The sequence below is a fragment of the Dendrobates tinctorius genome, unplaced genomic scaffold (assembly GCF_039654945.1).
Source record: "Dendrobates tinctorius isolate UK_male_01 unplaced genomic scaffold, ASM3965494v1 ptg000058l, whole genome shotgun sequence".
Classification (NCBI taxonomy): domain Eukaryota; kingdom Metazoa; phylum Chordata; class Amphibia; order Anura; family Dendrobatidae; genus Dendrobates; species Dendrobates tinctorius.
The window spans coordinates 20021059-20048363 of NW_027361726.1; the positions used below are offsets into that span (position 1 = coordinate 20021059).

At 47.1% G+C, this 27305-nt stretch overlaps 1 protein-coding gene across 3 annotated transcripts in view; it reads right to left on the minus strand.

Annotated features, from left to right (window-relative positions):
* The window catches only part of LOC141092141 (alpha-1-antitrypsin-like), a 313768-nt gene that overhangs the window by 221908 nt on the left and 64555 nt on the right, over positions 1-27305 (minus strand). For all 3 annotated transcript variants that reach the window (XM_073578077.1, XM_073578080.1, XM_073578078.1), the window contains one exon: positions 26789-26940. In XM_073578077.1, the coding sequence (XP_073434178.1) occupies positions 26789-26936 (148 nt within the window). In that variant the 5' untranslated portion in view covers positions 26937-26940. The remainder of the gene's footprint in view (positions 1-26788; positions 26941-27305) is intronic.

Here is a 27305-nt window from a genome sequence, read left to right on the forward strand (position 1 = left end):
AGCCTCTGGTATGATTAGTCCGGTGGAGATCCAGTAAGGGGACCTTCAGTGGGTACAAACACTAACTGGGTTCGGTAGCCAGAAGTCCAGCGGTATCCAGAGGTCCAGAGAGCTGAAGTTTCAAGCAGGAAGCAGGGTTGTTCCAGAGTCACAAGATCTGGAAGAGTGGCAGGGCAGGAGCACACCAGGAATCAATATACTCAAGCGATTTGCTTGTGCTTAGGGGCGGGTTTTTATGCAGCTGGGGAGGAAGTGATGTAAACGAAAACTCCATCTTAACTAAGGGCAGCTAAGAGGAAGTGATGCGACAGGACCGAAAACTCCATCTTAACCAAGGGCAAAAGTTCATTCAAAACAGACCGGAAAGTCCTAGGATCCTGACAGTACATCCCTCCCAAAAAATGGCCTCAGGACGGAACAGGACCGGGCTTGTCCGGGTACCTCCGATGGAACTGAGCAATCTTCCTAGATGCGTTGATGTTGTCAACGGGTTCCCAGGAGTCGTCCTCGGGTGAATAGCCTTGCCAGCGAACCAGGTATTGCAGCCGTCGCCGAAGGAGACCGGAGTCGAGAATGGCCTCAACGACAAATTCTTCTTGGCCATCTACCATCACCGGGGGAGGAGGTGGTACAACACGTCCCTGAAAGGTATTAGGAGTTACCGGTTTGAGCAGGGAAACATGAAAGACCGGGTGTACCTTCATAGTCCGTGGTAACTTCAGCCGACAGGCCACGGAGTTCACAATCCCGGAGATCCTGAATGGGCCGATGTATTTTTGCCCCAGCTTCTGTGAAGGGACACCAAGCTTCAGGTTTTTGGTGGACAACCAAACAGAGTCCCCTACCTGGTACGAGGGTGCCGGTCGCCTGTGAGCGTCTGCCGAGTCCTTGTAACGTCGCTGAGCAGTTGTCAAGGTGTCTTTCAGGACCTCCTGAACTCGTTGCAACTCCGTCACCCTGTCTCCAACCGCGGGTACAGGGACTGCGACCGGTGATCTAGGCAGAATACTTGGATGGTAACCCAGGTTTGCAAAAAAGGGTGTTACCTTCGTGGAACTACTCTGGGTGTTGTTGTAGGAGAATTCTGCCAGAGGAAGGAGCTTCACCCAATCGTCCTGTAGATGGCTCACGTAACATCTCAGGTATTGTTCCAGGGTCTGGTTTGTCCATTCCGTCTGTCCATTCGTCTGAGGATGGTAGGCAGAAGATAGACACACATTAATTTGGAGTGCAGAACAAAACCCCTTCCAGAACCTAGAGGTGAATTGAACACCTCGGTCAGAGATGATCTGATCCGGGACCCCGTGTAAATGAAATACGTTCCGTACTACCAGGTCAACAGTCTCTGCGGCCGAGGGGAGGCCAGTACAGGGGATGAAATGGGCGGTGTAAGGTACTCCTGGGGTGGACCCACTAGACCGTGGCAACGAACCTCCCGAGGGCGAGCTAACCAGGTGGACCACCCCCTATACAGGGAGTGTATGGGGCAAGCCCACGGGTAACTATCACCACGGTAGCCGGTACCCGGGAAAGTATGAGCAGACAGACGGGTAGATCCAAATAGCAGGCACTGGACAGACGACACGGCTCGGAGACACAGGAGAGATGGCACGTCTTGGTGGGACAGGAGGGATGGCTCGGCTAGAAGACACAGGAGGAACGGCACAGCTTGGCGAGACAGGAGGGATGGCACGGCTTGAAGACACAGGAGGGAAACGGACGAGGACTGAAGCCACAGAACCTAGGAGAGAGAGCACAAGAGGAACTGGGTAAATGCACGGAAGAAAGCTAGGGAGCACTAGGAGGGCGGCCAGAGTCACTAGCAAGTTCTAGTGATAGTCAGGCATCGCCTCCAGAAGGAGGCGGCCTGATATAGGGAGAGAGAAGGGCTTCCCGATCATGACCTCCAGCTGGAGGAGGAGACGCGCGTCCTCAGGTGGGGGAGGGCGCGCGCCCGGCCATAGCGAGGAAACGCGCCCGCCGAGGAGGAGGAGCGGGAGCGCGCACCAGGGGGCTGGACAGAGGCGGCCGTGGGCCGTGGACGGGAGACCGGGAGAGACCGCGCCGAGGCCTGCAGCGGCCGGCGCGGCAGCGAGGAGAACCCCGGAGAGCGGGTGAGTCGGGGCCGGAGGGAGGTAAGAGGAGAAGTCCGCGGCAGCCGCCGCGTGACAGTACCCCCCCCTTACGCGCCCTCCCCCGCAGACCGGACAAAAATTTAGCCAGGATTCGAGGAGCTTGGATATTCTCCTGGGGCTCCCAGGATCTCTCCTCAGGACCAAAGCCCTTCCAATCAACCAAAAAAAAGGTTTTCCCTTTTTGCTTTCTCATGGCCAAAATATCTCTCACCTCAAATACATCGTCTGCGGCGGCAGGCGGAGGTGAATGAGGAGCTTCAGAAAGGAAACGATTGAAAATAACTGGCTTAAGCAAAGACACATGGAAAGCATTAGGGATGCGGAGAGAGGCGGGAAGACGCAATTTATAGGAGACATCATTAATACGGGACAAGACCTCAAAAGGTCCAATATAGCGGGGACCCAGTTTGTGGGACGGGACTTTGAGGCGAATAAACTTGGAGGCTAGCCAAACTTTATCACCTGGGTGATATGATGGAACATCCAGGCGCCTCTTGTCTGCGTATCCTTTCACCCTGTTACGCACCAACTCGAGAGCGGTCTTGGTCTCCTGCCAGATCCCGGAGAATTCGCCGGACAGAAGATCAGCCGCCGGTACACCCGAGGCGGGGGGAACTGGTAGAGGTACACCAGGATGTAGACCGTAGACAACAAACAACGGGGATTTGCCAGAAGATTCACTGATGTGGTTATTATAGGAAAACTCAGCCCACGGGAGTAATTCAGACCAGTCGTTCTGGTGGATATTAGAAAAGTGCCGGAGGTAGTTCACCAAACTCTGATTCGTCCGTTCTGCCTGACCGTTGGACTGTGGATGATAAGATGAGGAGAAGTCGAGAGTGACATCCATCGATTTGCATAGAGCTCTCCAGAAGCGAGAGGTGAATTGGACTCCTCTGTCCGAAACAATATGTTGGGGCAGTCCATGGAGACGAAAGATGAGAGTCGGGACTCCATCGATTTGAGCAACGACATGATCCTCGCCTGGTTCTCACGAAGGAACAAAAGTTCCTTTTGGGTCGGGGTCGCGGTACCAGCGGGATCCATGGCCTGACTATCCTGTAAGGTACTCCTGGGGTGGACCCACTAGACCATGGCAACGAACCTCCCGAGGGCGAGCTAACCAGGTGGACCACCCCCTATACAGGGAGTGTATGGGGCAAGCCCACGGGTAACTATCACCACGGTAGCCGGTACCCGGGAAAGTATGAGCAGACAGACGGGTAGATCCAAATAGCAGGCACTGGACAGACGACACGGCTCGGAGACACAGGAGAGACGGCACGTCTTGGCGGGACAGGAGGGATGGCTCGGCTAGAAGACACAGGAGGAACGGCACAGCTTGGCGAGACAGGAGGGATGGCATGGCTTGAAGACACTGGAGGGAAACGGACGAGGACTGAAGCCACAGAACCTAGGAGAGAGAGCACAAGAGGAACTGGGTAAATGCACGGAAGAAAGCTAGGGAGCACTAGGAGGGCGGCCAGAGTCACTAGCAAGTTCTAGTGATAGTCAGGCATCGCCTCCAGAAGGAGGCGGCCTGATATAGGGAGAGAGAAGGGCTTCCCGGTCATGACCTCCAGCTGGAGGAGGAGACGCGCGTCCTCAGGTGGGGGAGGGCGCGCGCCCGGCCATAGCGAGGAAACGCGCCCGCCGAGGAGGAGGAGCGGGAGCGCGCACCAGGGGGCTGGACCGAGGCGGCCGTGGGCCGTGGACGGGAGACCGGGAGAGACCGCGCCGAGGCCTGCAGCGGCCAGCGCAGCAGCGAGGAGAACCCCGGAGAGCGGGTGAGCCGGGGCCGGAGGGAGGTAAGAGGAGAAGTCCGCGGCAGCCGCCGCGTGACAGGCGGCTTTGGTCAACCGGTCTACCACTACAAGGATAGTAGTGCTGCCACTTGATGGAGGCAGATCCACAATAAAATCCATGGAGATGGACCCCCAGGGGCGAGACGGCACGGGTAAAGGCTGAAGGAGGCCTGTAGGAGCCGTACGAGGGACTTTGCACCGGGCACAGATCACACATGATGTGACGTAGTCTTTCACGTCTTTCATACAGGTAGGCCACCAGAAGAACCGGGTCAGGAACTCCTGAGTTTTTTGTACCCCCCTATGTCCTGCCACCGTGGAGTCATGAACCAATTTAAGGACTCGAAGTCTTACAGCCTCCGGGACATACAGGCGACGTTCTCGTAACCACACACCATTCCGAAGAACAAGTGCCACGTCACTCGGGGGGGCAGCAAGGAATACATCACCATCATAGGCCTGCTTGATGTCCTTCCATAAGTCCTGGTCCTGGATCACTCCGATGAAGTTGGAATCAGACAACACGGTTTGCGATGATGATGAAGGCACAGGGTCCGAGGTGTGGAGACGGGATAAGGCATCAGCCTTTCCGTTACGGGAACCTGGTCGATATGTGACAACAAAATTAAATTGATTAAGAAAAAGGCTCCACCTGGCTTGCCGTGGGGACAGACATCTGGCAGATTTCAGAAATTCCAGGTTGCGGTGATCTGTGAGTACCACCACTTGTTGTGCCACTCCCTGTAAGTGGTGCCGCCATTCTTTGAAAGCAGACACGATCGCCAGCAACTCCTTGTCTGCAACATCATAATTCCTCTCCGCAGGGGACAACCGTCGAGAAAAGAAAGCACATGGGTGCAGTAAAGCTTTGTCCCCAGTTCTCTGGGACAGAACTGCTCCCAGAGCATAATCAGAGGCATCGACTTCTACAAGGAACGGAAGTGAGGGGTCTGGGTGAATCAGAATTGGTGCTGATGTAAAACAAACCTTGAGATGGTCAAAAGCCTCCTGAGCCTGGACGGACCACACAAACCTCTGACCCTTCTTGGTTAATGCGGTAATAGGGCGGACAATTTCTGAGAAATTACGGATGAAACTCCTGTAGAAGTTGGCAAATCCGACAAATCGTTACACCTCTTTAATGGTACCCGGTACCGGCGATTCCAGTATTGCTTTTATCTTGCTGGTTTCCATATTTAGACCCTGTGGAGAAATGACATACCCTAGAAATTGAATATTAGTACAATGAAATTCACATTTCTCAAGCTTGATGTACAGGCGGTTATCACGTAGGCGAGCAAGGACCGTCTTGACATGCTCTTGATGTTCCTGTAAAGAATTAGAATAAATCAAAATATCGTCCAGGTAGATGACCATGAACTGGTCCATAATGTCCCTGAATATATCGTTCACCAAGTGTTGGAATGTTGCGGGGGCGTTGCAAAGGCCGAAGGGCATGACTAAATACTCAAAATGTCCGTATCTACACCTAAATGCTGTCTTCCACTCGTCCCCTGGTCGGATACGGAGCAGGTTATACGCCCCTCAGAGATCTAACTTGGTGAAAATTGTAGCCTGTTGGACCCTTTCTAATAATTCGGGGATCAGGGGCAATGGGTACCGGTTCCGGATGGTGATCTTGTTGAGCTCCCGGTAATCTATGCAAGGGCGCAGAGTTCCTTCCTTCTTTTTTACAAAGAAGATGGGTGCCCCTGCGGGTGAGGTAGAGGGACGAATGAAACCCTTGGCAAGATTCTCATCAATATATTCTTTTAGGGCGTGTAGTTCAGGGGCCGCCAACGGGTACACATGTCCAAACGGAATCTCCGCTCCGGGTAATAAGTCTATAGGACAATCGTAAGGTCTATGTGGGGGGAGCTGATCAGCATTCTGTTTATTGCAGATGTCAAGAAAGTCATGATAGACCGGGGGCAGAACGGGTACCAGTACATTGTCCTCCATAGCATGCGTTGTTGGAGCCGGTTCAGTTGGTTTTACGGCAGGAGCAGTCTGGGATGGGAAGGAAATCTCTTTTGTCTCCCAGACTGGATTGGTAGCCCGAAGCCAGGGGATTCCTAAAATGACTGGAAAATGTGGAGATGAAATTAACATAAAGACAAGGGTCTGCTGCTGATCTGGTTTGATCATACATTCGAGGGGTACAGTCTCTTTATCCACGGGTCCGGAAGTCAATGGGGACCCGTCCACGGTTTCCATGGTAACTGGTGATGCTCTCTGCTGAGACGGGATACCGTGTTTCCTAGCAAAAGAGAGATCCATGAAATTCCCCCCAGCCCCAGAGTCAATCATTGCAGCCATAGGAATTAGCTGTTTCTTCCATTTTATTTGTATAGGGAGCGAGCAGTGGGTGGATCTCCCTTCAGAGTCCTTAGCTGCAGTGGATAGTACTGTGGAGGGAAATACCGCATCCAGGTGGGAACTAGCTACGAAGGCTTCGGATTCTATGTCGGTATTATCATATTCGGCTACAGCCGCCAAGATCTTATTGGAACGATTAGGACGCCTTGGACAGTCAATAAGGAAATGGTCTGATTTGCCGCAATAAAAACATAGCTGTTCACGGAGCCGATGTTCGCGGCGTTCCTGGTTCTCTCGGTTTTGTACAGAGTCCACTTGCATGGGAACCTCCGCAGGCTCTCGTGGTGTCTTAGGAACAGGTTCCCTGGTAGGTGACGGAAAGTCAGGTACCCGGTTAAGTGCTGCTCATCTTTCCTGTCTGCGCTCTGTTAAACGGGTATCAATGCGCACACAGTGTTGAAGGAACAGGTCAAGATCATCGGGTGATTCGGCACGGGCTAATTCGTCCTTGATGGCACCGGACAGTCCCTTTTTAAATACCGACAACAACGCATTGTTACCCCAGTCAGTGTCCACCACCAGTCTTTTGAAGTCGGTGACATATTCAATCACAGGCTGCTTGCCTTGCCGTAAAGAAAGGAGAGCCGTTTCAGCAGTATTACGGCGGTTCGGATCGTCGAACATCAGTGCCATAGCTGTTAGAAAATCCTCTAAGCAGTTCAACCGCACGTCCCTGGTCTCAATCATCGGGTTAGCCCAGGCCAGGGCACGTGAAGTCAGCATCATGATTATGCATAATACTTTAGATCGATCCGATCGGTAATAGTCAGTATTCACATCAAAGAATAGCATGCACTGATTAATGAAGCCACGGAACTGACTGCGCTCACCATTAAAGCGGAAGGGAGGTAATTTAGGCATACTGGGAGCAAATCCGGGCGAGGTACGGTCGGCCACCTGAGCCTCCACCTTGCCTTGTAGCTCCTGCATAGCTGTACCAAGGAACTGGTGGTTATGATTCAGCCGTCCCTCGATATCTCCAAGCCTGGCGTGCACAGCATCCATGTCCTGTTGTAAGGAGTGGATCATGGAGTATAGCTGATCTAATCGTGCCTCTGACATTGCCCCAGCGAAGTCCTCTAAAAAGGGCTTGAGTATAATATAATACTTATGTATGGTATAAGGACTTCAATGGCGTAGGGCAATGACGGCAGAGACACGCTTAGTGAAGCAAGAGATTTATATATAATTGTGCACAATAAACGTGGAAATACGTATCGGTTCAGAGCACAGACATACAGCAGCATATAGCAAAAGGTTCAGCAAGGATGGTAAGTTATTAAGAGTCACTGAGTACGGAATATAACTGGGTATTGCGGGCAAAGTCCAGAGTATAACAAATGTCCAGCAGGATAATGTTCAGCGGGCACCGGGTAACAGCTACTAACCAGTATAGCAAACAGAAGTCCAGTTGTAGCGAGCCTCTGGTATGATTAGTCCGGTGGAGATCCAGTAAGGGGACCTTCAGTGGGTACAAACACTAACCGGGTTCGGTAGCCGGAAGTCCAGCGGTATCCAGAGGTCCAGAGAGCTGAAGTTTCAAGCAGGAAGCAGGGTTGTTCCAGAGTCACAAGATCTGGAAGAGTGGCAGGGCAGGAGCACACCAGGAATCAATATACTCAAGCGATTTGCTTGTGCTTAGGGGCGGGTTTTTATGCAGCTGGGGAGGAAGTGATGTAAACGAAAACTCCATCTTAACTAAGGGCAGCTAAGAGGAAGTGATGCGACAGGACCGAAAACTCCATCTTAACCAAGGGCAAAAGTTCATTCAAAACAGACCGGAAAGTCCTAGGATCCTGACACCTTGACTCTGCCCTGTCATTCAAACCGCACATCCAAGTTCTTTCCATCTCCTGTCACCTCCAGCTCAAAAATATCTCCAGAATCCATCCTTTCCTCATCCATCAATCTACTAAAATACTTGTGCATGCCCTCATCATTTCCCACCTTGACTACTGCAACATTGTTTTCTCTGGCCTCCCTGCTAACACTCTCACACCTCTCCAGTCCATCCTTAACTCTGCTTCCCGACTAATTCATCTCTCTCTTCGCTACTCCTATGCTTCTACCCTATGCACATCTCTTCACTGGCTCCCATTCCCTCAGCGTTCAAATTACTAATACTGACCTACAAAGCCATCCATAACCTGTCTCCTCTATATATCTCTGAACTAATCTCCCGATATCTTCCCTCACGCAATCTCCGGTCCTCCCATGACTTCCTTCTCTCCTCCACATTTATTCACTCCTCACATAATCCCCTCCAAGACTTCTCCTGAATATCCCCCATTCTCTGGAATTCTGTGCCCCAACACATCCGACTATCAACCACATTCCGATCTTTCAGACGGAACCTGAAAACCCACCTCTTCAAGAAAGCTTACAGCCTGCAATGACCCCGCTGCCTCCTCACGACTACTGGAGCTACCATCTCACCAACACCGGTGCTGCTGCAACCTTCCCAACCTACTGTCTCCTTCCCCACCATCCTGTAGAATGTAAGCCCGCAAGGGCAGGGTCCTCTCCCCTCTGTATCAGTCTGTTATTGTTAGTTTGTTTACTGTAAGTGATATCAGTAATTTGTATGTAACCCCCTTCTCATGCACAGCACCATGGAATCAATGGTGCTATATAAATAAATAATAATAATAATGATAATAATAAGTTCTGCTAGCAGGTACATAAATGACATGAGTCAATCAAATAAATTCAAAAAATGGAATAAATCCAAAAGAAGGATAACTTAAAAATATTAAGGCAAAAAGATAAATGCAGGAGTTAAAGCAGCCCACTGAGTATACATATATGAGGTAAAAGCGCATAAATACACAAATCAAAACACCAAATAATAAGTAAAGGGTCATGTTACCTTACAACTCAGGGGCCACAATAGAGGCAGGATGGTCCAGATATTCCCCCTCACCCCGACGTGCTTTTCGCCCTTATCTTCTTCTGGGGTGTGTCAGGTTGAGGAGGGAAGGTCTTATTATACAGACCAGGGGCCAACCATGGGGAACATTAAAGCTGATGTACCGGGCAGGCAGCGAATCAGCAGTCCGGGTCTATTGGCTCATGTTGCCATCATCACAACCCAGATGGAAAAAAGAGCACTTCCGGGATTGCGCTCGCTGAAACGCATTCGTACCAAGGATCGAGCGCTCCAGGAAGTGCAAGGGTGTATGACGAAAGGTGCACGCTCACTACCAAGGCTGCTGATAATGGACTGAATAAAGGATCAATATACAGCATGTAATGGAACTAACTAGAAATTAGAAGAAAGAAATCAGAAAAGAGAAGTGATGGATGGTGAAACCAATAAGGTGACAAATGCAAGGATTGTGCAACACTATGTTTAATTCATATATGTATAAAGTGACATATGCAAAATTATACAATTATAAGGGCACAAAAAAGTAAAATCACTGAATCATAATATGTAGAATATATAGTGCCAAGTGCGATATTAAGACTGTAGGAAGTGCCACAAGAGTGCAGTGACCAAAAACAAATTAAATTGAACAATAAAATAAAATATTCTAGACACTTAATAATAAACTACCAGATATCAATATTATACAGTGCAAGGCTTTGGGGATTGCAAGACTTGTGGAGCAGCCCCTCCCTGACTGCCCCCATAGCCAGTAGAGTTGCCCATTGCCCTGTAACACCCCTGTCCATGCTTGCTCGTCCAGGTGTCAGTGTTGAAATGCACCCTGTCAGACATAGATTTTTTCAAGGAACGGGTGATGTTGTCTGCGACATGCCGGTATAGCGCAAGCACATCTTTCTTAGAGAAGTAATGGCGACTGGGCAACTTGTACTGGGGGACTGAGATGCCATCAGCTTTCAGAAGCCATCTGTATCCACAAGGTGGAAAGGCTGCATTTTCGTGACCAACAGATTGGATTGGCCAACCAATTTGTCAAGGATTTCATCCAATTATCACAGACATCACAGGCTGGGAATCACACAGAACCACCCTTTGTGATCTTTGGAGTGAACAGTTCTCAGCTGGCTCCTATTGTCCAGACAATTACACGATTGGCGACGATCAGCCGAGGAGGCCACAGGCTGTTACCAATAATTAGTTACTGGAAAACTAACAGTGAGCGTACAGCATAAACACCTCTGGATTATGTGTATATACCACCGTACGATTACTGCTAACTCCATAGTAACCCCACACTACTCGCTGCCATTAGAAACGAGTGAATATTTCAATGTGATAGGGAACTTAGATTGTGAGCCCCATCGGGACAGTGCCAATAATGTCTGTATGGTGCTGTGGAATTAATAGCGCTATATAAATGAGTAAAATAAATAAATAAATGTTCGGTTCGGATTACGATCACTGATTTTGCAATATTCGCCAATTTATTTGAATATTCGCTGAACATACCTGAACGCCATTGAAGTCAATGGGAGGCAAAAACAAATGCATGCACAACACCTTGAAATGTTCCCAAAAGCTGCCAAAAAACATCAAATGAGGGGCAGACACCAGGAAAGTGGCCTCAATTCATCCACAGTACAAATTGTAGCATGGCACAGCAGCTATCAGGTATGAGGTATCGGGGTTTGGGACAGCATTTACATAGGGATGAGCGAGTAGTGAAGTATTCGGACTCGTTATAATCGCACCGAGTATATCGTACTACTCGGGTATTCGGTACGAGTAGCGAGTCCAATGTTAGACAATGGAAAATGCGAGTAATTGTCTGCTGAACCCTACAAAGCGGTCTGAGGGCTGAGGAAAGGGCTAAAAAATGTGTAAGTGTTAAAAAAATGTATGCTGTATACAAATGTATATAACATGGGGGCACCTGGTCACGGGCTGCACGAGTGGTTTTACACCACTGCTTCAATAGAATGTACAAACACTATTTGAAGTTCTGTCATTTTTTGCCGGCAGAGCGGGACTTGTAGGCCACTTATGCAGTGCCAGTGACAGTATATATCAGAAGTGCCGTAAGAGCGAGCGATGATGGAGCCGATCTTCTGACAACTAAGTGTGTAAGTGGTGGAAGGAGAGCGATCTGCCCTAGGGGGTGTGTGATGATTAATGCAGGAGGAAGAAGCCACCCATCACCATCATCATCACAAGGGATTCACAATTATAAAGCTTGGACTATTGTCCTTGTTGTTCCACTGCCAATGTGTAGGCATGGACATAGTGTCTTCCAAACATTAGCCCTAGGGGCTGTCTCATGGTTGATGCAGGAAGGAAGCCTCAAGAGACAGACAATTCTGAAAGAAGACTACTAGCATGGTAGTTCCAGTGCCCAATGTGCAGGCATAGACATAGTGTCTTCAAAACATTAGCCCAAGGGGCTGTATCATATTTGATAAAGGAAGCAAGGCAGGTCTGAAAGGCCAAACAATTATGATGAAGCTAGGACTTGTAGCACAATAGTTGCAGTGCCCAGTGTCCAGGTATTGCCATAGTGTCTCCAAAAATTAGCCTAAGGCCTCTTTCACACTTCAGTTTTTTACAATCAGTCACAATCCGCCAGGTTTTGAAAAAAACGGATCCTCAATTTTCTTTTGAGGATCCGTTTTTTTTCTCCATTGACTTTCATTAATGGCGGATTGTGACGGATTGCTGTCCGTTGCATCCGTTTTTTTTGAGGATCCGCCAAAAGTTGCTGTCCGTCACAATCCTCAAAGATGTCAAAACGGAGCTTGCAACGTTTTTTTTTCTGACGGATCCTCCAGACACTAATTTAACCCGAAATTCTTTCTGGGTGCCAGACAACTTCTCTCTCTCTCTCTCTCCTGCGATTCCTTTAAAAATTCTTCATTTTGCGGATCCGTCCAAAAAACGGATGGGTGGCATCCATTGTCATCATTTCTAAAACGGATCCAGCATCTGTCCTTTTGACGGATTTTGACTGATGCAAAAAACTGAAGTGTGAAAGAGGCCTAAGGGGCTGTATCATATTTGATGAAGGAAGAAGGGTCTCATCATCACAAGTGCCTCCGATGGGAAATATTAATTGATGGAACATTGTTTGTAGCTTATTCACCATGAGGCACATGTGGCAGAAGCAGGATTTCAAAACATGTAAAAGAAGAAGAATAGGGGCTTGTATGGGAAGGGATGGACGTGATCACCAATTGCCAAAAAATAATGTTTTGGGTGACTTTAGGTAGGGATACTTTCATCTGGAGAGCTTAAATACTGTTGCGAAATCCAGTCCTTGTTAAATTTTATCAGCGTCAAACTGTCTGCATTCTCTGTAGTCAACCGTGTGCGTGTATCTGTGATGATTGCCCCAGCGGTGCTGAAAACACGCTCTGACATCACACTAGCAGCAGGGCAGGCCAACACCTCCAAGGCATATAAGGAAAGGTCTGGCCAACTATGCAGCTTGGATGCCCAGTAATTAAATGGAACAGAAGCGTCAGGAAGAATGCAGGCATGGTCACTTAGAAAATCCTTGACCATCTTGTTCAACTTCTCCCTCCTTGACATGGTTACTGGTCCAGCTAGTCCTTGCTGATGAGCCGGTTTATTGAAGATGGCCCAGTTTGTGGACATTTTACCACCACCTCTTTGGACCTGCTTGGCGTGTCTCTCCCCATTAATGCATGCTGTTGCACAAAGCTGGTACCTCTGCTAGCAGTGGTGTCTGAGGGTGATGTTGCCATCAAATGATCTACAATGGCCCTTTTGAAGGATTCCATTGTGAAACCCCTTGGTGATGGCAATAGTAGCGAAGGAAATATGTCCTTATACCGTGGGTCGAGAAAGGTGGCCAACCAGTATAGGATGCTATTGAAAATGTGCATTACGCGAGGGTCTTGGCACAGACAGTCAGATATGAAGTGTGCCATGTGTGCCAAGCTACAAAGAGGCAAATCTGTGACCCCAGAAGAAGGAACAATACCCATCCTCTCCTCACACTGACTCTCCTCCACCACCTCCTCCTCTCCAGCCCACCCATGCTGGACAGACATGAAGCTGGGGTTGGGATTCCCCTCTGTAGCATGAGGTGTCCCCTTGGTACCACTGAAAAAGAAGTCCTCTCCCTCATTTTCATCATCATCTTCATCCCCCAATGTTGCCTGATGATATTGGCTGGGCTGGGTAGAATCACCCATTGTGAAATCTTGCTCCATACCCAGCTGCTGGGCATGCAAAGATTCCATTTTTAGATTCTGCAGTGATTTTTTCAGCAGACAGCATAGGGAAGGTTACGCTGATAATAGCCTGATCACCGCTCACAAGCTTGGTGCAGTACTCAAAGTTATCAAGCACCTCACAAATATCAGCGATCCACACCCACTCAACAGTTGCTATGTGTCTTGGCTGAGTCTCAGTGTGACAGGCATGTATAAGCTGGTATTCAGCAAGTGCCCTCTGCTGCTCACTTATCCTTGCCAACATATGATATGTTGAGTTCCAACGTGTTGGCAGGTCGCAAATGAGTCAGTGGTTTGGCAAATTAAATTGCTTTTGAAGCGCTGCAAGACCGGCAACAGCGGTTGAGGAATGGCGGAAATGGGCGCAAATGCGGTGCACCTTCTCAAGTAGGTACGGCAAGTCTGGGTATGTTTTTTTAAATTTCTGCACCAATAGATTCAGCACGTGAGCCATGCATAGCACATGGACCAGTTTCCCAAGCTTTAAAGCCGCCACCAGGTTATGCCCATTGTCGCGGACAACCAGACCAGGTTGGAGTTGCAGTGGGGAGAGCCACTAATCGGTCTGTTGTTTTATTCCTTGCCACAGCTCTGCTGCAGTGTGTGGTGTTTCACCTAGGCAGATCAGCTTCAGCAGAGCATGTTGCCGCTTTGCCGATGCGCTGCTGCACAGCTCCCAACTTGGGAGTGATGTGGAGTGTAATTCAGCATAGGATGATGAGCTGGAGGAGGAGGAGGAAGAGGGGAGACTATATGATGAGGCAGAAACCCTGATTGAGGGTGGGTAGTATATATGATGGTCCAGTTTGAGACTTTGTCCCACCCTCCACCAGGATGAGCCAGTGTGCTGTGACAGAGATGTATCGTCCCTGGCCACAAGTATTTGTCCATGTGTCTGTTATAAGGTGGACCTTCCCGGTTACGGCATTGGTGAGAGCATGCTTTGTTTAAGAAGTGGTGGTGTAACGCGGGGAAGGCACACCGGGAAAAATAGTGCCGGCTGGGAACTGAGTATCGTGGGGCAGCCTCAGCCAACAGATCACGGAAAGACTGTGTCCCCACAAGCCTAAACAGCAACATCTCCACGGCTAGCAACTTGGCAATGTGTGCCTTCAGTATTTGTGCTTATGGGTGCGTGGCTTGGTATTTACACCTCCTTTCATACATCTGGGGCACGGACAATTGGACGAGCTAGTTGTGTCCTGTGTCTGTGCAACCACAGCTTGTGAGCAAGAGGTATGTTGATCACCTGCTTCCTTGCCAGCACATTGGGAAGGATGGATCACAGGCGACATGGCAGTTGTTTGACTCACAGACACCAATTTGGTACCCTGTTGTTCAGCCCACCGACTAGGGTGTTTGGCTGCCATGTGTTTCCGCATACTGGTGGTGCTTTGGTTGCCTTTGCCCTGGCCTCTGCTCAGATTCGTATGGCATATGCTACAGATGACAACATTTGGTTCAGAAGGACTATCGGAAAAAAATTTCCAGACAGCGGCTGAACGCACATTTGCCTTGACAGAAAGATTGCGCTTGGCAACAGTTGACGCAATTCGCACTCTGCTCAATCCAGTAGCCCTTGGTGCCTTTGTTGGTGCTATGTATCCACCTTCTTCCTCTGTGCTGCTGTGCTGGCTATGCTTGCCAACGGTCCAGGTCGGATCAGTGGTCTCATCATCGACCACCTCGTCGTCCATGTCGTCATCCTCCTTCTGTGTTGATATTGGCGACTGGCCAGATGGCAACTGTGTGTCATCACCATCATCCTCCACCTCTTCACCCGGTATATCATGTGGATGAAAGTTGCAGATGTTCAGATGCAGATATTGGGGAACAAGGAGCAGTTAGTGCTTTGTGGAAGGTAGCACTGCAGCCTAGTACTGCTTTGTGTTTTACAAACAGCGCCACAACAGCACAAAAATATTTCCCTAAGGTTTAAGGCGAGATTATGCACCCCAGTAATGAGAAAAAACAGCTGTGCTGCCACTAAAAAATTGCCCTGAGGTTTAAGGCTAGATTACGCACCCCAGTAATGACACAAGACAGCGGGGCTGCCACTAAAAAATTGCCCTGAGTTTTAAGGCGAGTTTACGCACCCCAGTAACGAGACAAGACAAGCCACTAAAAAATTGCCCTGAGGTTTAAGGCGAGATTACGCACCCCAGTAATGAGACACGACAGCAGTGCTGCCACTAAAAAATTGCCCTGAGGTTTAAGGCAAGATTACGCACCACGCAAGACAGCAGTGCTGGCTGCGTGTCAGTTGTGCAGTACTGTGCGTCCTATTCGCTGTCAACACAGCATCGCAACAGCACAAAAAAACTGCCCTGCAGGGGGAAATGAGACCCCAAAAATAGCTGGGAAAACTGTCACTACTCAGTCCCTGACCTTATACTTTCAGCTCTGAAAAGAGCTTTTCGGTTTTACAGAGGATTTCTGGATGATTTGCACAGTCCCTGACCTTATACTTTCAGCTCTGAAAAGAGCTTTTCGGTATTACAGACGATTTTTGGATGATTTGCACAAACAAACACAACTCTCCCTAGCAGCTGCTCACACTCTGCCTACACTAGTGTTCTGCATGCAATGTGCAGCAAATGCTGGGCGGGAGAACCGAATAGTGCAAGGCGAGTAGTGAAATACTCACTATGTAATGAATACCGCGAGTACTACATTACTCGCCGAGTACCACATTACTGGCCGATTACCGAGTTCCCACGATTATGCTCGCTCATCCCTATATTTACAGCTTTCAAATTAACTTCAAATTAAGACAAGGTGAGTGAGGGATCAGTGTAGACCTCCTCTGCCAGGAACCCTGATACCACATGCAACACCTCTACCTGCTTTCATGCTCAGCCACACTCAGGTGGCACAAATATTAGTTTCGTAGACTACAATGGTCAAAAAAATAACATACAAGAAGGACAGAGTGTACAACCAAAAAATAAGTAAATAAAAAATTCAATATTTTATTCAGATGTAATATCATCACTAGAGATGAGCGACTTTGCCTTTTTTAGGGTCGAGTCGGGTTTCATGAAACCCGACTTTCTCAAAAGTCGAGTCGAACGAAATCGGCCGACTATCGGGAAAAGTCAGAGATCCGACTGAAACATGAAACCCAATGCAAGTCAATGGGGAAGCAAAGTCGCCATTGAGTGGAGGACAGTAAACACACCTACAGTGCCCATTTCAATGTCAACAACATCAATTATTATTACTTAAGCTTGTCAACCTTAATTTACTTTATAATAAATAGTTACGCATTGCAAACTGGCGGTTATTTGACTAAAGTTGTGGGGGGGAGGGCTGGCTCCAGGTTTTCGTGTGCCCCGGGCAAAAGAGTGTCAGTGTGCCCCTTTAACACATACCACAATTCATGATGCTCCGATACGGAAGAGAAATATTGGTACAGTGCAATGAAAAATACTTAACTTCTTACATTATATGACTGATATCTATTTTAAATTCTACAATAGCTCAAAAACTGGACAGTATATTCCTCCATACAGTATTATGGCCACCACATAGTGCGCCATACAGAATAATGAGCTCCATATATTTCTCCATACAGAATGGGCTCCATAAAATGCTCCATACAGAATAGGCCCGAACCCCATATGATGCTCCAGTATATGTTGGGCCCCATGGATGATGCTCCATTGTATGATGGGCCTAAATAAAGCTCCATATATTATGGGCCCCATATGATGCTCTAGTATATGATGGCCCCCATATGATGCTCCAGTATATGATGGGTCCCATGGATGATGCTCCATTGTATGATGGGCCTATATAATGCTCTATATAAAATGGGCCCCATATGATGCTGTAGTATATGATGGGCCCCATGGATGATGCTCCGGTGTATGATGGGCCTATACACTGTGTGCAGAATTATAAGGCAGATGAATATTTTGATCACATCATCCTTTTTGATCACATTATCCTTTTTGTCCTACTCCAAGCTGTATAGGCTTGAAAGCCAACTGCCAATTATGTAAATCAGGTGATTTGCATCTCTGTAATGAGGAGGGGTGTGGTCTAATGACATCAACACCCTACATAAGGTGTTTAATTATTAGGTAACTTCCTTTCCTTTGGCAAAATGGGTCAGAAGAGAGATTTGACGGACTCTGAAAAGTCAAAACTTGTGAGATGTCTTGCAGAGGGATGAATCAGTCTTGAAATTGCCAAACTTTTGAAGTGTGATCACTGAACAATCAAGCGTTTCATGGCAAATAGCCAACAGGGTCGCAAGAAGCGTGTTGATAAAAAAGGCTCAAAATAACTGCCCATGAATTGAGGAAAATCAAGCGTGAAGCTGTCAAGATGCCATTTGACACCATTTTTGCCATATTTCAGAGCTGCAATGTTACTGGAATATCAAAAAGCACAAGGTGTGCCATACTCAGGGACATGGCCAAGGTAAGGAAGGCTGGAAAACGACCACCTTTGAACAAGAAGCATAAGATAAAACGTCAAGCCTGGGCCAAGAAATATGTTAAGACAGATTTTTGTAAGGTTTTATGGACTGATTAAATGAGAGTGACTCTTGATGGGCCAGATGGATGGGCCCGAAGCTGGATCAGTAAAGGCCAGAGAGCTTCACTCTGACTCAGACGCCAGCAAGGTGGAGGTGGGATACTGGTATGGGCTGATATAATCAAAAATGAACTTGTGGGACCTTTTCGGGTTGAGGATGGAGTGAAGCTCAACTCCCAGACCTACTGCCAGTTTCTGGAAGACACCTTCTTCAACCAGTGGTACAGGAAGAAGTCAGGATCTTTCAAGAAAAACATGATTTTCATGCAGGACAATGCTCCATCACATGCATCCAAATACTCCACAGCGTGGCTGCCCAGTAAAGGTCTAAAAGAAGAAAAAATAATGACATGGCCCCCTTGTTCACCTGATCTGAACCCCATAGGGAACCTGTGGTCCCTCATAAAATGTGATATCTACAGGGAGTCCAAACATTACACCTCTGGGAACATTGTCAAGGAGGCTGTGGTGGCTGCTGCACGCAATGTTGATCGTAAACAGATCAAGCAACTGACAAAATGTATGGATGGAAGGCTTTTGAGTGTCATCGTAAAGAAAGGTGGCTATGATGGTCCCTTTTTTTTTCTTTTGTATGTCAGAAATGTTTATTTCTACATTTTGTGTTGTTATATTGGTTTACCTGGTGAAAATAAACAAGTGAGATGGGTATATATTTGGTTTTTATTATATCCTCCTAAGATAGCCAAATCTAAAAAAGAAACCACTCCAACTTCCAAAAATATTAAGCTTTGATATTTATTATGAGTCTTTTCGGTTGATTGAGAACATAGTTGTTGTTCAATAATAAAAAGAATCCTCTCAAATACAACTTGCCAAATAATAATTATTTTTTTGAACACTTAAATAGACTGTCATTATTATTGCGAATTGGAATTCGAATGATTTATGTAAGTTTATTCTTTCTTCTATTACTGAGTAAAGAGGAGGGTCTGTTTTCTTCCAATTAAATGCTATAGAGTTTTTAACCACAAGTAAGACTTGTGTAATGAGAGGTTTTATTGAAGGGTCTACGTCTTCCATCCCTAATGACAGAAGTGACATTTGTGGTGACAAGATTATAGGTTTATTGTTCAATTTGTTAACTAATTTTGAAACTTGCTTCCATAATTTTTGAATTTTAGGACATTCCCAAAGCATGTGTAAGAGGCTTCCTTGTAGGCCGCAATTCCTCCAACACAGGGGAGAATTGTTTTTATCAATGTGTGCAAGTCTTACTGGAGTGAAGTACCATCTGGAAAGGGTTTTAAAATATGTTTCGTGTAGGGACATAGATATATTTGAAGCATAAGTCAAACTCATGGCATCTTCCCAAACTTCCAATGAAAAAGAAGAGTTTAAATCCTTTTCCCACCTGATCATAGATGAGTTCTTATTTAAATGATTGTCCTCATTAAAATGATTATAGACAAATCTGAGGCTCCAAAAAATTTTATGATTAGGATTACACATGAGTTTCACTAAAGCTCCAGATACTGATCTATTATTTAGAAGAAAATCCGATACAGACTCTTTAATCATCGTAAAGTATAAAAAATCTGTTACATTGAGTTTATATTTACTTTTGAGGTCTTTGAAAGGGAAGAATTTTTCCCCATCATGGATGTCTTTGATTTTATTTAAGCCTAATTTTGACCAATGTGGGGGGATCGGTTTGTTGTGCAAAGAGGTGATAAAGGAAAGATCAAAATTATTTATAAAATTTGAATTTGTTGTATTCCTATTTTTATTTTTAATTGATGCTAGCTTCTTCCAGGCTGTAATAATTGCTTGAAAGATTGGATGAGATGGTTCATAGTGTGATTTTTTGAAAATACTGTTATAGAGTGTAATACATGGATGAGTATTATTGTTTAAATAGAGTTCTTGGCAAGACCAAGCAGGTGAGTTTTCCTAATTTAACCAAAAATGGCTCTGTTTAGCAATATTGGCCCAATAGTAGGCATAAATATTTGGTAAACCCAATCCTCCGTTCGTTTTGCATTTATACAGTGTTTTTGTAGGAGTTCTTGCCTTTTTGCTATTCCAGATGAATGAGTTGATTAAATTTTGTATTTTTGTAATGTGGGTACTAGGGCTTATAAGGGGTAAATTTCTAAATATGTATAACATTTTCGGGAGAGTGATGGTTTTTTATTATCAATGTTCTACCTATCCACGAGAGGTCTTTGTCGGAGAAAAAGAGTATATCCTTTGTTACTGTTTCAATAATAGATTCCATGTTTCTAGTTATTAAGGTGTTAATCTTTTTTGTAATAGTTATTCCTAAATATATTAGTTCATCTTCCGCCCATCCAAATTGTGATTCTTTTTATCTCAACCTCGCTTAGGTTAAACTGCATTATTTTTGATTTGCCTCGATTAATTTTAAAGTATGAGATTTTGGAGAAGTCTTCTAAAATGTGCAGAACTTCCTTAATGGAAGTAACTGGATCTGAGAGAGTGAGAAAAATGTCATCTGCAAATAAATTGATTTTTAATTGTCGGGGCCCAACTTCAAATCCTTTTATGTTCTTATTATCCCTTATCTTTTGAGCTAGAGGCTCTATTGCAATAGCAAATAGGAGAGGGGAAAGAGGGCAACCCTGTCTGGTCCCATTTGATATCACAATAGAGTTGGATATATGGTTGTTTGAGTAAATTTTAGCTGTTGGATAATAGTATAACCAAACCTTGAAAGTGTAGTCATCAGATAGTCCCAATTAATCCTGTCGAAAGCCTTTTCGGCATCCAAGGCCAGGAATGTTGCAGGAGTTTTTGAAGAGTTAATCGTCTTTATTGTATTGATTAACCTTCTTGTTCCTTCAGTCGGTTGTCTGCCTTCCACAAAACCGATGTGATCATTAATGATGATAGAAGGAAGTATAATTTTAAGTCTATTTGCATTGGCTTTAGCATAAATTTTGACATCTGTATTTATTAGAGAAATTGGCCTATAGTTTTTCACACTTTCCAAATCTGCTTTAGGCTTAAGGGGGTTTTACACTAAGCAATATCGCTAGCAATATCGCTAAAACGTCACTGGTTTTGTGACGTTATAGCGATATTGCTAGCGATATCGCTATGTGTGATACTTACCAGCGACCGGCTCCCCCGCTGTCCATCGCTGATCGCGCGAGAATGTCCGGCTCCATTTCTTGTCGGGCGCTTCCTGCTGAGACTTCCTGCTGTGACGTCCAGCGACGCGTGGAGGCGGGCGGGAGGATGCAGGATCGCTGTGTGTGAAAGGTAAGTATCGTGCGCTGCGTCGCTGCTGCATCGCTGTGAGATCTTTCTGTATGAAAGCTCACTAGCGATCATTTAGCGATGCACCAGCGATCCTGACCGGGTCGGATCGCTGGTCGGATCGCTGGTGCATCGCTAAATGTAAAAGGGCCTTTAGGAATCAGGGTTATAGTGGCCCCAAGCATCTCTGCAGGGAAGGAACCTGTAACAGATGCATGATTAAATATTTGAGTAAGATGGGGGGTAAGGATCTGGTCAAAAGTTTTATAGTACTCATTAATTAGACTATCAGGGCCAGGGGATTTATATGATTTAAGTTGTTTGATTGTGTCTAGTATTTCTTTTTCCGTAAAGGGAGACATAAGCTCTTCTAAATTTTGCTGGCTAATTTGGGGGAGATCAATGGATGAGAGAAATGATTCTATGGTGTCTTTATTGGGTTTAAATTTAGAATCATTCCCATTAATGTTATAGAGGTCATGATAGTATTCAGCAAAGGTGTCGACTATGTCCTGGGGGTGAGATTTAATTGTACCATTTCCAGATCTTATCTTGTCTATTCTATTGTAAGTTCTCTTTTTTTTTATTCGGCGCATCATAAAATTTGTGGGCTTATTAAGTGAGGAGTATAATTTGAATTTTGAGTTTTTGATCATTGAGTCATATGATGCAAACAATTCGTTTTTAAGATCTTGTCTAAGTTGGGTGATTTCTTGCTTTAATTTTTCTGAGAGAGATTGTAAATTAGTCTGTATATTCTCCTTAATCTTAATTTGAGTTTGGATATTAAATATTATTGCTCTTCTTTTCTTTTTGTGTGTAGAGGAGAGTTGAATCATAGTTCCACGAATTACGGCTGTGTGTGCATTCCAACAGGTAAACGGTTTAAGTGAGTCATCTTTATTTTCTTTAAAGTAGTTTTTTAGGCAATTTTCAATAATGGCTTTGTATTCCGAGGTATACAAGAGAGTAGAATTGCATTTCCATAAAAAATTATTTTTAAAACTGGGGCCTAATTTAATTATACCAGTAACAGGGGAATGGTCCGAGAAGGTTTTATCATTAATAGAGATTGAGCTAAATTTAGAGATGGTGAACACATCTGTAAGTATCAGATCAATCCGTGAAGCTGATTGATGGGTATCTGAGTAGAAGGTATACTCTATTGATGTGGTGTTGATACACCGAAAAACACCTCCTGACAGGTATGGGGAGAGTTTAATCCATGAGACCGTTCCATTCACTTGCTTCAAACTTGTCGTGAATGGGTAAATTATAATTTTTTTAATCTATTTTATTGTTCTCCTGTTTGTCTTTTTTTAATTACTCATCATTTTTCTAATGACTTTTCTAAAGTTGCACAGTTTGGGTTTTTTTTTTTTTTGCAAATGTTCTGTAGCCCCACTCCTGGAGTGATTTTATATAGGCCTGAATTTTTTTTGTTCACATTTTGTGATATATTAAGTTTAACACGCAAAGTCACTGTTAGAGTGTTAGCGACTCCTGGAGTGGACCCTCTGGGTCGCGGCACCAACCCTCCCAGGGCGAGCTAGCCTAGTGAGGACCACCCCCTATACAGGGAGTGTCAGGAGCAAGCCCCAGGGGATACGATACCACGACTGCTGGCACCAGGCGGCCGGCTCACAGGAGATACGAGACTGTGTGACTGGAGGGTGCAGGATACTAGGGAACACAGGAGAGTACACGGGAGTGCGCTGAGTACAGGGTAGTGCTAGACGGGTACACGTGGGCACATAAGGCGTGTAGCAAGTAACAGAACACAGGAATAGAGTGAATGCCAGGAGGCACGGCGGAGCATGAAGAAACAAGGGTTCAGAGCAAGTGCTAGGAGCACCACAGAATAGCAGACAGAGCAGAGGACCTGAGAACAGCGCACAGCCAGACTGGGACACAGCTGACCCAGCCAGGAAGCACAACAATAATCAGGCACCTCCCCTAGGGGGAGGTCGTCTGATATAGCACATGACTACTACTGGTTCCGGGTCAGGACCTAGCCAGAAAGCACATGACCACTAGTGGTTCCGGGTCAGGTCCTCCAATACCATAGAGAGGACCGAGCCCTATACAGCACTGACAGGAGCGCGCAAGCTTAAACGTGGCATGGAGGAGGAGACCCGGGGACGAGAGTTGCGCGTGCGCACCCGACGGGGACCCCTGAGGGAGCGCCGTACCGGAGGGAGTGACGTCGGGGCCGAAGCCCCGCCTCCTTGTGAGCGCGGCATAACAGTACCCCCTCCTTTAAGCCCCCTCTCTCTAGAACTGGAAAATAGCACCTTGACACTAGGAGCGGGATCCAGACACTTCCTAACTGCATGAGGACCAATGAGATCCAGAGTCTCAATACGAGAAAATTCTGTCTCCTGCCATACCCTGGAGAACTCCACGGACAGAGAGTCGGAGGCAGGTATCCCCGAGACAGGTCGAACCGGCAGAGGCACACAGACATGCTTGGAGGCCGAAATGGTGGTGCAGTCATTGGAAGTCAATTCATCCTTAGGAGGCGAGCAGTCGGAGGATGGTTGCTTGGGAAGTTTCTTCTTGGCACACGATGGGCAAGCAGCCACGAAGTCTTTGACGTCCTGAGCAATAGACGGCCACCAGTAATCGTGGGATAAACGGGAGAGTGTCCTCTTGGCACCAACATGACCGGCAGCCGGAGAAGAATGTCCCCAGGATAACACACCTTTACGGTTACCTTTAGACACAAAGGTCTCCCCTGGACGCTGGGGCGTCAACTTGACGGAAGCCACGGTAATTACCTTGGGACGGTCACTTGACAGAGGTGGAGACTGACTCAGCCCCCCTGTTGATAATGTCACAAGTCACAGACCGGTTGCTTGAATGATGTGGAGACTGACTCTCAGCCTCCTTCTCGACAATGTCACAAGTCACAGACGGAATGCTTGACGGATGTGGAGACTGACTCTCAGCCTCTTTCTCGACAATGTCACAAGTCACAGACGGAATGCTTGACGGATGTGGAGACTGACTCTCAGCCTCCTTCTCGACAATGTCACAAGTCACAGACGGGATGGTGGACGGCGGACCTATAACCGTCGAAGACGAGCAAGCAGGGTTCTTCGGATGAATGAACAGCAGGCAACTCTTTTGACAGGACGGTCCCCAACGGAGTATATCACCAGATTGCCAGTCCAGGGTCGGCCCATGAATACGTAACCAAGGAAGTCCAAGAAGAAGGGTATGAGGCGAAGTCGGCAATACGTAGAAGGAGATCCGCTCCCGATGACATGTGCCAATCTGCAACTCAACTTCCTCAGTGACCTGGTTAACGGTGTCCTGCAAGGGCTTATCGTCGACCGGAACTACTGACCTAGGAGACTCCAGGGATCTGACAGGGATGCGAAACTTCTTAACTGCCTCGAGACTAAGAAAGTTACCAACTGCGCCAGAGTCCACAATAGATTTCACAGTAAAAGTCTCGAAACCAAAATTCAGGGAGACAGGCACGGTCAGGGGTAGAGAGGAATCACATACACTTGGGGAGACTTCACTTAACAGTCCCAGGCGGAGAGACTTCCCCGGTCTCTTGGGACATGAGCGTAGAAAGTGGGAGGCATCCCCACAATAGAAACAGAGCCCTTGTGCCTGCCTTTTCACACGACGCCGTTGAGCTATCTGGAGGCGATCCACCTGCATAGGCTCAGGTACCGGATCTGCCGCAGATAACTCGGGTAACGGATGAGAAAAACTGCGAGTGGATGAAGAGAGGCGAGAGGACCCTCTCTCTCTGGCTGACTCGCGGGTGCGCTCCTGGAAGCGCAAATCAATGCGTGTCGCGAGAGAGATAAGATCCTCCAAATTGGTAGGGGTATCTCTGCCCGCCAGTTCATCTTTGATCCGACCGGACAGACCACGCCAAAAGGCCCCTACGAGGGCATCATTATTCCAACCTAGCTCAGAGGACAAAGTGCGAAAACATATCGCGTATTGTCCAACCGATAGAGAACCTTGACGAAGATTAAAGAGGGACTCGGTGGTGGAAGCAAGGAGACCCGGCTCATCGAACACCTTACGGAAAGTGTCCAAAAAGATGGAAAGCTGAGCGACGAGCGGGTCATTACGCTCCCAAAGGGGATTCACCCACGCAAGCGCCTTACCCTCTAAGTGAGAAACAATAAATGCTATTTTAGCACGATCGGTGGGGTAATGCTGCGGCAAAAACTCAAAATGCAAACGACACTGGTTCAAGAATCCGCGACACAACACAGGGTCACCACTATACCGGGGTGGCTTGCATAGGCGCGGAAGTGAGTGTGGAAGCATGGCCTGGGCAGATTGTATGGAAAGGAGCCGATTATCTACCGACGCTATATAGTTGAGAATCTGAGCCTGGGAGCCGCGTTGCTGCGCAAGTTCCTGCTGGAGACTAGCCAACTGGGCAGCATTCCCAGGCTCAGAGGACTGAGAGGCAGATAAACCGGACTCCATGGACTTGAGAAATGCCATAATCCTAATCTGGTTTTCCCGGAGGAACGTCAGCTCCTTTTGGACGGAAGCCGCAGTACCAGCGGAGTCCATCGCCTGATTATACTGTTAGAGTGTTAGCGACTCCTGGAGTGGACCCTCTGGGTCGCGGCACCAACCCTCCCAGGGCGAGCTAGCCTAGTGAGGACCACCCCCTATACAGGGAGTGTCAGGAGCAAGCCCCAGGGGATACGATACCACGACTGCTGGCACCAGGCGGCCGGCTCACAGGAGATACGAGACTGTGTGACTGGAGGGTGCAGGATACTAGGGAACACAGGAGAGTACACGGGAGTGCGCTGAGTACAGGGTAGTGCTAGACGGGTACACGTGGGCACATAAGGCGTGTAGCAAGTAACAGAACACAGGAATAGAGTGAATGCCAGGAGGCACGGCGGAGCATGAAGAAACAAGGGTTCAGAGCAAGTGCTAGGAGCACCACAGAATAGCAGACAGAGCAGAGGACCTGAGAACAGCGCACAGCCAGGCTGGGACACAGCTGACCCAGCCAGGAAGCACAACAATAATCAGGCACCTCCCCTAGGGGGAGGTCGTCTGATATAGCACATGACTACTACTGGTTCCGGGTCAGGACCTAGCCAGAAAGCACATGACCACTAGTGGTTCCGGGTCAGGTCCTCCAATACCATAGAGAGGACCGAGCCCTATACAGCACTGACAGGAGCGCGCAAGCGCAAACGTGGCATGGAGGAGGAGACCCGGGGACGAGAGTTGCGCGTGCGCACCCGACGGGGACCCCTGAGGGAGCGCCGTACCGGAGGGAGTGACGTCGGGGCCGAAGCCCCGCCTCCTTGTGAGCGCGGCATAACAGTCACAAAGCAGATTAAAGGCAAAAACAATGAGTATTGCAGATTTTGCACAAAAAATGAACCACAGATGAATTTAGGGCAAAAAAATCAACGAAAACCATTAGACAAAAAAAGAAAAGTGACTTAAAGTACGATTAATCATTTGCATTGCTTTAAGTGTTATATTGTACGTAATTAAGTAATTGTATGTAATTACCTCTGAAATAAATGAGGCTGACAGGGGCAGAAATCACATCCTGGTCTACGTGGTGCAGCTCGGCTATCTTCCCATAGCTGTTTTTATCATCTGCAGCAAAAAGTATTGGAAAAAGTAGAGCCGATCCAAAAAATAGAAAGACCATCATGTTTCTGAAAGAGAAACAAAATGTCAGTGTTAGTCAGGTTATGTTGAGAAAAAAAAAATCAGCACATTAAGGTCCCTTCACATGTCCATGTTTGCGGTACATGTAGTGTCCTTTTCACTCGTACCAGAGACACATACACACATCGCAATCTATGGTGCACGCACATGTCTGTGTGTTCGCACACATAGACATGCCTGTTTTTTTCCAGCAGCAAGGATGTCTATACATACTGCACGCAGATGACATCCATGTGACACTAGGGTGGTCCTATGCTGCTTTTCTTTAGTAGGCACCCCTTGATTCTGTTTCTGTATGTAAACTAAAAATGCAGAACATAATTCAGCCAGATACACACAGATTTAGGGTTCC